Below are 10971 nucleotides of genomic sequence, written 5' to 3' on the forward strand. Positions count from 1 at the left end.
CGTCTCCTCTTGTTTCCACAATAAAATAAGGTCAAACATAAATAAACAAACAAACAAATCATAAGTCTGGGCATAAGAAAGTAGCACGCACATCAACACAAAAATGAGTATGCATGAAAAATGTGATTTTTCTTCTTCCTTGAACGAAGAAAAAAAAAAAACTGAAAAACAACGATAAAGCATGAGTAGGGGGAGGAACAGAAAACAGGACATGAAATAATCAAGGCAATAAATAAATAAATAAATAAATAAATAAATAAATAAATAAATAAATAAAATAAATAAATCTAACAAAACCATAAAATAAAAGATGAAAAAATCAAATCAAATCTGAAAACCAGTTCAATACTTTAGCAGAGAACCTTAGCAGTCCCTTCCCTCCACTATACCCCCCCCCCACTTTCATCCACACCTTTATATCTTCAATGGCATCCCCCTCACACCCTCCCCTCCCCCATCCTCTACTCATTCCTGGAATTAACTGAACGACAACACCTCGGGCGAGAGGAGAGGAAAAAAAGAAGGGGGGGGGGGGGAAGAAGACGGGGAGAGGAAAGGAGGGGAGGTAGATAGAGAAGAATGAAGTAACCTCGCACTCCCCAACCCCAATACACTCCCCTCCTACCCACCTACCCTTCTTACCCTTCCCTTCCTTTCCCTTCCCTCCCTCCCCAAAACCATCCTTCTGACCCGCCTCTTTCCCGTGAAATCTAACTCTATTGAATTATCGTCTTCCCACTCCCAACCGACCAGCCCATCCAACCCTCCAACCCCCCAACCCCCACCAACGAAACCCGCCTCCCTACTCACCTACCACCCCCCCCACCCCATATCCCCACTGCCCCTTACCCACGAGGGGATCGGGTTCCCATTCCTCCGTTGAGTAGCTTAGCGGGTCTATTATGAAGGAACAATCAATACGTGACGCTTACATAGGGGGGCCGGAACACGTACCACCAGCCCCGTCAGGCAGGTCCCGCTGCGGCAACGCGGGAAGAGGAAGGGGAGAGGGGAGGGGGAGAGAGGAAGGGGGATAGGAAGGGGAGAAAGGAAGGGGAGAAAGGAAGGGGAGAGGAAGGGGAGAGGAAGGGGAGAGAGGAAGGGGAGAGAGGAAGGAGGGAGAAGAAGGGGAGAGAGGAAGGGAAGAGAGGAAGGTGGTAGAGGAAGGTGGCAGAGAGGAAGGGGAGGGGTAGTGAGGGGTAGTGAGGGGTAGGAAGGGGAATGTTTAGGGATGGCAGAGGTGAAGGGGAAGAGGAAGAGTTGGGGAAGGAAAGGAAGAGACAGGGACGAAAGTGGGGCCTTGAGAAAAGAGGATGGATACGCTTTCCCTTCAACATTTCGCAAACTGAAAAATCAAATCCACAAACCGCAAAAGCAAGAGCAAAAATTCCCCTTCCCCCTCCCCTTACCTCCTCCCCCTCCACTTCTTCATCTCTACACTTACCCCCCCCCCCCATCGGCCCAAGTAATCCCCCTCTCCCTCGCCAACTTCCGAGTCCCTGGGGATCTCCTCTCGGGAAGAAACTAGCGTTATCTGCCATCCCTGAGTTTATCTCCTGGAGGTACTACACCCCCCTCCCGACCCCCTACCCCCTTTCCCCCCCTCGTCCCCATCCTTCTCCTTCTCTTCCTTCTCCTTCCCTCCTCTTATAGCGTGGGCGTGGGAGGTGAGGGTTGACGACAGCGGAGAGGAGAAATAAGTGGGCAAGGAAGGGGGGGGGGGAGAGAGGCGAAGTTGGTGTGAGGAAGAAAGAAAAGAAAAGGAGAGAAGAGAGACAGAGAAATTGGCAAGTACAAGAGAAAGAATCAGAGACGAGAAGCGCAAACCGGATGAAAAGCATAAAGAAACGAGAGCGGAACAGAGAGGGTGAGAAAAGCAGCAGTAAGAAGAAAACACTCCAACCCCCCTTCCCGTTCCCATCCCCCCCACCCCAAAAAGCACCCGCGGCATAAAGGGGAGTCGAACAGCGGGAATGCAAATACCGCCACACAGCCCTTCTCTCAGCCCGGGGCCGCCTCAGTTAGCCCTTGTGCACGGCAATACATCACCTGTCAAGTACTCTAGTCTTTCCCCCTCTCTTCCCCTCGCGCGCGCGCACACACACAAGAAAAGAGAGAGATCACTTCGGCAGATCTCGGTGACAACTCTCCCCTCTTATTCCCTTCACACGTGTTTCTCCTCCCTCCCTCCCTCCCTCTCTCTGTCTCTGTCTCTCTGCCTCTCTCTCTCACCCTTCTCGCGTTTCATCATTTCAACATTTCCTCTGACTTCTACACCTCCCGGACATTTACCATTCTCAATACATCCTCCTGCAACCAAAACAATGTCATTACCAAAAAAAAAAAAAAAAAGTACAAAACATCCATGAACGAAAAAAAAAAGAAACAAGTAAAAATGTAAAACAATCTGCCTCTACCTAGCCCACTCCAGCCAGCCACCACTCCTACCCTCCCCTTCCCTCCTCTCCACTCAGCCTGCCCATCAAATATCCCCTCTGCTATCTCCTCCCTTCCCCTCCCGACCCACCCACCCAATCACCCGCCAACCTACCCGGACCCCCTCCCCTCCCCACCCATTTACCAATCCACCCCTCCTACCCCCCCTACCCCCTTACCCCCTGTCCTCAGCGCGTCAACATGCAAATCTCTCTCTCCCGCCCTGACATCCACTCGGAACCTCGGCTTGGTGTCCGCGCCGGGATGGGCCCGTTTGCCCCCTCCCTCCTCCCTCCTCCCTCCCTCCCTTTTCGGCTAGAGAGAGGGGCGAGGGGAGAGGAAACGCGTACGACACACGCACCGCACACAGATCGTACGTGGGAAGGGCAGCAAGAGGGTGGAGTGGAAAGGGTTAGTTACAGAAAGAGGTAGAGAAGTAGAGAGGAAGAGTGAGAAGAGAGAAAGGGAGAGGAAAGTCCTTGATGACATATGCGTTAACACAGAAAACACACACACACACACACACAAAAAGGAAAAGATGAAATTGAGTCGACTCTTTCATTATCTAGCCCCGCAATGGAAGAGTAAAATAACAGCAAGGAATGGAGATTGGGGATTAGAAAATTAAAAAAAAAATAATTGCAATACAAACACGGCCAAATATTGCCACCCACCTCCTCCACCCCCCTCGGAAAAGAAATAATAATAATAAAATAAAAAAATAAAAAAAATAATAAAAATATATATCAAAAAACTATATCACAAATTCTGTGGACGGTAATGTTCCCAGGACCAAAACGTAAGTATAACACCCCCCATCCCCACCCCCTTCCCTACCCAGACATTACCCAGCTGACCCCCCCCTCCACCCTAAACCCCATCGCCACTACCCCTGGCACGCTGTAAATTATTCAACAGGTACTTGCTTCCCCGGTCCAACGCACGTCGAGGGGGGCGGGGAGAGGGGGGAAGAGAGGAAGGGGGGAAGGGGGAGGGGGGGAGGAGAGGGAGAGAGAGAGAGGGGGGGGAGATAGGAGATAGAGAAGAGAAGAGAGGCGAGGACAGGGGAGAGAGGAGAGAGTAAAGGAGAGGAGAGGAGAGGAGAGTAAAGGAGAGGAGAGGAGAATAAAGGAGAGGAGAGGAGAGAAAGAAGAAAAAATAGAAAATAGAAAGACGTCCGCACAAGAGCGCCAGTAAAACCTCAAGAAAAGAGAAAGAGAAAGAGACGACAACGAGACGACAAAAAAAACGAAAAGAAAAGAAAAGAAACAAACAAACAGAGATACAAGAAAACGAAGAAGGAAACGGGAAGTAAAGAGGGGGGGGAGGGAAACGGAAAGCGACAGGTGACGAGTTGAACGAGGCAGTTATCGCTCGTTGTCGAAGGAGTCTCGCACCGGAACGATCTACGAGGCGTTAATCAGACACCAATTAACCCCGCGACGTCGCGTGGGGAGGGGGGAGGGGAGGGGGGGAGAGGGAGAGGGAGAGGGAGAGGGAGAGGGAGAGGGAGAGGGAGAGGGAGAGGGAGAGGGAGAGAGAGAGAGAGAGAGAGAGAGAGAGAGAGAGAGAGAGAGAGAGAGAGAGAGAGAGAGAGAGAGAGAGAGAGAGACGTCTCAAGGGGAAGGTTAGGGGGAGTGAGAGAAGACAGAGGAAAAAGAAGAACAGGAGAGCGAGCGAGAGGGAAATGAGAATGAAGGAGGTGGAAATAAGGGAACAGACGTAGTTTGATGAGAAGGTAGGTAGGAAAGAGATAGAGGAAGATAGAAATAAGGGAGGAGATAGAAGCAAGGAGTCGAGTTGAAAGACGATGGAAGGAGAAGAAATAGGGAGGGAAGAAAATGGAGATGGGGGAGTTGGGATATAAGGAGAATGAGGAAGACGAGAAGAAAGGAAAAGATAGAGGGAGTTGAGAAGCAGAGAGAGAGGAAGTCCATAGAGATGATGGAAGGAGCTGGGGGAAGGCCGATCCCACGGACCGAAATTGCCTCCACCACAACTGACAGCGCGGCTGAGACAACAGCGCACACACGATACAGCAAACACACGCGATCATATCTATCAATCAATCTGTCTATCTCTTACCACCACCATCACCCTCCCCCCTCCCTCTTCCCAAAGTACACCCACACTCCCCCCAAATCTCCTTCCTGCAGACCCCCCCCCCCCCAGCCGAAACCGTTCGGCGCCGACCAAACGCAAACAGCAGAACGCCCGGTTTGGGACAAGAGTAATTGGCCGACCATGAAAAAAGGGACACCGGCCTGTGTGATTCCCGTGTCCCAATGTCGGTGGTGGGTGGGAGAGGGAGAGAGGGAGAGGGAGAGGGAGAGGGAGAGGGAGAGGGAGAGGGAGAGGGAGAGGGAGAGAGGGAGAGGGAGAGAGAGAAATGGGGAAAGAAGGAGGGATAGTAAGGTATATCCTTGGGGGGTGGGGGTGGGGGGGAAAGACTAGTTAATTAATATACGTAAATTCAACAAATTCCCCCCCCCCTTTTTCATCATCATCGCACGCATAGGCCTACATGCCACAGCTCAAAACAAAAAACCAAAGTTGTTTAATCCCCTACCCCATTCCCCTCCATAGCTATATATATATATATATAAAAAAGGAAGAGAGATAAAGAACGCCGGCATTAATACGAATCCCCCTGGAGTAGGCTCGGGCTATACTATAGGCCTACACAAACTCACAACACCTACGGCCTGAGTGACAGTAGGGGGGGGGAGAAGGGAGAGGGAGGGTGAGAGGGGGGAGGGGAGAGACGGTTTCCCTCTCCGGCTAATTACCGCAACCATGGGGGGGAGGAGGAGGAACAGGGGGGGGGGGGGGGGGGGATAATAACGAAGGGAGGAGGAGGAGGGGGAGGGCCAGGGGGGGGGCCAGGGGAGCAAGAGGCAGGTATGGGCCCTGAGGTCTTGGGGAGGGTTGCCGGGGGAGGGGAAGTGGATGGGGGAGAGGGAGGGGGTGGGAGGAAGGGAGGATAACAGGCATGACAAAGTACAATCAACTGACCCCGGACTGTTCTTTTTAGATTTCTTTTTCTTTCCTTTTTTTTTTTTTTTGAAAAGTGGAGCGTCGGAGACTAGACTGGAGGGAGGGATTGGGAGGGAGGGAGAGGAGGGAAAGGGGGAGAGAGAAATGGAGAGAGAGAGAGAGAGAGAGAGAGAGAGAGAGAGAGAGAGAGAGAGAGAGAGAGAGAGAGAGAGAGAGAGAGAGAGAGAGGAGAGAGAGAGAGAGGGGAGAGGAGAGAGAGAGAGAGAGGAGGGAGGGGAGAGAGAGAGAGAGAGAGAGAGAGAGAGAGAGAGAGAGAGAGAGAGAGAGAGAGAGAGAGAGAGAGAGAGAGAGAGAGGAGGGGGGAGGAGAGAGAGGAGGGGGAGGGAGAGAGGGGGGGAGAGGAGAGAGAGAGGAGAGAGAGAGAGAGAGAGAGAGAGAGAGAGAGAGAGAGAGAGAGAGAGAGAGAGAGAGAGAGAGAGAGAGAGAGAGAGAGAGAGAGAGAAAAAAAAACTAGCAGTTTCCCTTCACATAAATGACGGGAAGAGAGCGGTAACAAGAAAGTGCAAAAAAAAAAGGAAAGAAAAAAAAAACACACCATCAACATTGCCAAACATAACGGGGGATTTGGGAAAAAGGGCAAGGCGGGAGAGAGAGAGAAGGCAGAGAGAAGGGGAGAGGGTGGGGGTGGAGGAGGAGGAGAGAAGGGGAGAGGGTGGGGGAGGAGGAGGAGAGAAGGGAAGAGAGGGGGAGGGGGGAGTGAAGAACACGCGCCCGGCACAAATGTAATCAAGGGTGGCGCGATAACGTGGCGGAGGAGGAGGAGGATGGAGAAGGGACGAGGCAGAAAAGGAAGGAGGTACAGCAGGAGGTAGAGCAAGAGGAAGGAGGGAGTAGAGCAGGAGAAAGGGGGGGATAGAGCATAAGGAAGGAGGATAGGGTAGAGCATAAGGAAGGAAGATGTAGAGCAGGAGGAAGGAGGAGGTAGAGCAGGAGGAAGGAGGAGGAGGGAATAGAGGCAGCGCCGGCAAAGGGAAGATGACCCCCCCCACTCCTTCCATTCCTTACTCCTCCCTTCCAACAAAGTCGAGAAGATTATAGTAGGGTGCGGGGAGGGAGAGGGATAGGGGGTGATAGGGGGGGATAGGGGGCGGAGAGGCAAGGCGGACAACAATTAGCAACACCCATTACTGAACAAGTGGCCCGCGGAGGTATGGTCGGGGAGGGGAGGGAGGGGAGGGTGGGAAGGGAAGGGAAGGGAAGGGAAGGGAAAAGGAGGATGGGATAGGATGGGATGGGATGGGATGGGAGGGCGGAGAGGCAAAACGGCGGCCAAAAAGGAGAGCAACAACGAGGAGGAGCCGGAGAAAGGAGTCAGGAGACAGGGAAGCAAAGAAACAAGACGGAGGCTCGAAGGAACATCTCACATCGGGTGATAAAGATAGGGAGAAAAAATAGAGGGTAAGAAAGATGGGAATGAAAGAGAACCAGAGAAAGACTGAAAATACCAAATCATTCATACTTAGGAAAATCAATTCAAACTGAAGAGCGCCATCCAACACATGCGCACGCACGTACCATCAGCACATTATCTTGTAACGTGAAAGCACAAGGCATTTAAACTAACGTGACAAGATGACATAAACAACCAACGCATACACCAAAGAAGCACATGTCATCCTACCTGCGAGAAACAGTTAAGGTACACGTGGAAGCAGTAAGGCAAACAATGAAATCCTGCTACGAGAGAGAAAAGAAAAAAAAGAAAAAAGAAAAAAAAAACGGATCGACCGGCAATCGTAGATATAAATTCTAAAAAATGGCACCGCGCACTCTTATCAATTTTGCATCGCCTAACATCAATAAATCCGCAGCACAAACGCGCATTCCAAAACAGGCCGGAAAGCCAATAAACAAATAATTACACGAAAGGCACACGTCAAAGCCCCGTCGCAAATATGAAGAGACGGGTGGCGCACAAGACAACAGGTACACACACACACTCACACACACATACACGCGCAGACACGCACACACGTGTAAACCTTGTCCGCGTGCATGCATGTCACGCTTCAACGACACCTTTGTAAAAGAAGGAATGGCAGGGGGAGGGGGAGGGGGGGAGAGGGGGGAGGATAGGGAAGGGGGAGAGAAAAATAATGACAACTCTTCCCTTCAAACTCTCATGTTGCAATTAGGTTCAGATCACTAATTGTCACAAAACCAGGTGTAGCGGTGAGAAAACAGGGGGCAGGGGGAGAGGGGTAGGGGATGGGCGGATAGGGTAATGGGGGAAGGGAAGGGAAGGGATGGAACAAGGGGAAGGGGAGGGGGTTGAGAAGAGGAGGAGAGGAGAGAGGTGGTGAGGGGGAGGGGAGGGGAGGGAAGGAAAGGGACGAAGGGTGGCCTGGTGCACCCTTGAGTCAGGGTAGACCACGTGGCCGCGCGCAGGTGGGTGGCCTGAGGGAAGGGAAGGGAGGGGAGGGGAGGGGGGAGAGCAGGAGAGAGGGAAGGGAGGGAGAGAAAAGAGAAGACGATGGGAGGGGGTAAAGGGGAGAGGGCAGGGGGGAGGGAACAGTGGGAGAGAGGGCCCACAGACCTCGTTTAAACACCGCCTCAATGACTATAGACATGGCTTGGTAGGGGCGAGCCATAGGGTCGAGGGGGGGGGGAAGGAAACAGGGGAAGACACCTTTAAATTGAAAAGAAAATGAAGGAAAAATAACTTTTGCGTCGGACACAACTCGCACTAAGTGTGGCTAGACACAACTAGTGTTACCACATGCCGATAAAAAAAGGGAATAAGCCATATTACTCTTAACAACCACTCTAGCCATTTTAGTTCCAGTCTGTGCCACGCGGTTTTTCCAAAGTTACCAAACACCACCTCAGCTGACCTCGTTCACTCACACCCCTAATGACCCCTTCTATCTTGACCTAACACAATGCAGACCGATGTTGACGTCCAGAGCAGAGGGAGGGGGGTGGGGGGGAGTCAGAGGTCACGGCCAAAGGACCTGCCGACAGGTCATCTCCCGAGGGTTAGGTCACACGTTCTTTGAGGTCAAGCCAGGTCAGATTTCGGTAACGCTCCATTAAATTGATTTCCAATTTCAGCAAAACAAGAGAAAGAAAGAAAGAAAAATCAAAATAAAAGGGATTTAAAAACAACGAAAAGAAAACAAAGGAAAAATATTTTCTCCAAACAATGTTCATGTTTCCATATCCATAAACACACTGTTTTCCGAATTAACAACAGGCGGTTCGGTTCCGAGTTGATTTCACCCGTGCCATAATAAACACTACACCCACGCCCCCTAGACTTCGTACATCAGGCAGGTAAATACGCCAAGATTTGCTTCTAAAACACAATCCATTTCGCTTTGGAGTACCGTACAATGGGGGGTGGTGAGGGGGTTATCATTTATTTTTCTCTCCCTCTCTCCTCGGAAGGGGAACAATATATGGCCATTTAGCATGTCACATCGCATCGACGCCACATTGTAAATATATATATATATATATTTGAAAAAAAAAATACACCACTTCTGTCCGTAGTACAGAACCATTCAAAAAAAAGAGAAAAATAAAAACAGTGTCAGTCAGTCCCTCGGAACAAGAAAGAGAGTTTATTGAAGCAAAAATGGCCACGCAGCACCACTACCTCGGGCGACGAAGCGCTGCGTGCTTGTGACATAAAAGTTCCAGTGTTAAGGAAGGAAAGCGTAAGGTCTCTGTGCTGGCTGGATGCCGGCCGGGCCCTTACTGAGGACGGGAGGCCAGCGTCGCTACCCCAGACCCTCTCCTCTCCTCTCCTCTCCTCCTCCTCCTCCTCTCTCTCTCCCTTCCTCCCTCCCTCCCTACCTCTCTCTCTCTCTCTCTTTCGTGCTCTCTCACGTTCTCTGTTTCGGTTTGCCTTTTTTTTCTTCTATTTCGCCGTCTCTCGATTTTCTTTCGCTAAGTCCCTTGTTCACTTTCGTTTTCTTTATTTTTTTCTTCTTCTAATCTTCTCATCCCCCCCCCCTCTCCTCTCCTCTCCTCTCTCTCTCTCTCTCTCTCTCTCTCTCTCTCTCATCCTTGTCCTCGCTTCCTACGGCTACGGAGACGGAAACATTCCCGTTTTTTTTTTTATCTTTTCCCTCAAATATTTTTTTTTTAGGGAAGCGACATATATATTATTTTTACTCTCTTCGGGAAGGTTAAAAAAACCAAGGGGAAAAACAAGGGGGAGGGAAATCTGGAGGGAGGGAGGGGAAAAAAAGAAAGAAAAAAAAAAGCCATCGTATCCGTAACAGAGAATGGGAATCTCTTAATGAATGAAGCCGGTCCCTGCGCCTGCCTTTTCTCTCACTTTTCACCCAAAACTTCAATGATACATACCGCTCCAGGAGGTCTAGGTGCTGGATACATGTCTCGTCTATGGGCTGCGTGGATCCTGCCGTTATAAAAGAGGTCCTGTGAGGCTGTACATCCTCCAGAAGAGAGAACACCCACAGGAGAACCTTACACACCTCGCACAACACTACCACCAAGCTTGCCTTACTCACCACTTCACACTCAATTTACACAAACACTAAACACTCTACACTTTTTTTCCTTCACTTGAGGCTTTGGTCTGATTATCCACTTTCTATATATTATTTTTCTAATAAATTCACTCTCATAAATCCACCGAATATTCACAAATTCTGCGAGGAGCGAGAGCAAACCATTGTTCCACTCGGAGCTTCAAATCCCGTAATGGCGTTCTGCATCCACCGCAATAAGGCGTCGGTATTGGCTCGCGCGCCAGCCAATCACCGCCCGGGATGGCCTCGTGGCTCCGCCCCCAGAAACAAAAGACAGTCGGCTCCACGTGGAGTCAAGAACAGCTCGTAGGGTATTGATTACTGTACTTTAGATGCTTGGTAAGCCGTGTTATATCTAAGAGTAAGCAGTCATGAGGGAGCTACGGCCGTTAATGTCTCCACGCAAATAAGGATAGTTCTCTTAATGTGTCGAAATAACAATACTTGACTCACGGCCACTCGAAACATAAATATATAAAGGCAAAATGCATGAACATGAAGTTGTGTGTAGCCTCGCTGGCCGGCCACCGCGCCGTGTCAATTCCAAACACAACTAAATCTAAACGGATCAAACAAAATGCAACACATATGTATATTTCTTTACTTACCACCTGAATTTTCAACAGCCGAATCAATCTTTGTTATTTTTGAACTCTTAATTGCCAGTGATACAATATATTATCCTCTCTTCCCGTGTTCGTAGTAATTTATACAGCCACGTCCTAAGATACCCTCATTAAGCATGTAGTGAGCACCCTCCTCGTTCCCCTGTTCACTAAACACGCAAGAGATCGGGTAACAAACTGCACAACCAGACACTCACAAGGCCTAGCTATCTTAGTAATTGTTCAAACAACTAAGTGTTACACGCTAATGATAATTGGCGTGAACCGTTAAATATAAGACGAGCGCGTTTCTTGCAGAAAGCCATGCGGAGAATGTGTGCATGCGTGCGTGTCTGTGTCTACCTGCG

General features: G+C 50.1%; 1 protein-coding gene across 6 annotated transcripts in view; it reads right to left on the minus strand.

The window, feature by feature from the left end:
- Positions 1-10172, minus strand: part of gro (TLE family member transcriptional corepressor groucho) — a 66969-nt gene extending 56797 nt beyond the window's left edge. For 2 of the 6 annotated variants that reach the window (XM_043016122.2, XM_086544364.1), the window contains exon 1: positions 9811-10169. In XM_043016122.2, the coding sequence (XP_042872056.1) occupies positions 9811-9840 (30 nt within the window). In that variant the 5' untranslated portion in view covers positions 9841-10169. Of the gene's footprint in view, positions 1-9810 lie in introns of all 6 variants that reach the window. The other 4 variants (XM_043016120.2, XM_043016121.2, XM_043016119.2 and 1 more) reach the window with 3 other exon arrangements.
- Between the last annotated feature and the right edge of the window lie 799 nt (positions 10173-10971).

This window comes from Penaeus japonicus, unplaced genomic scaffold (genome assembly GCF_977035675.1).
Source record: "Penaeus japonicus unplaced genomic scaffold, GWHDUDI00000001_assembly GWHDUDI00000015, whole genome shotgun sequence".
NCBI classification, from domain to species: domain Eukaryota; kingdom Metazoa; phylum Arthropoda; class Malacostraca; order Decapoda; family Penaeidae; genus Penaeus; species Penaeus japonicus.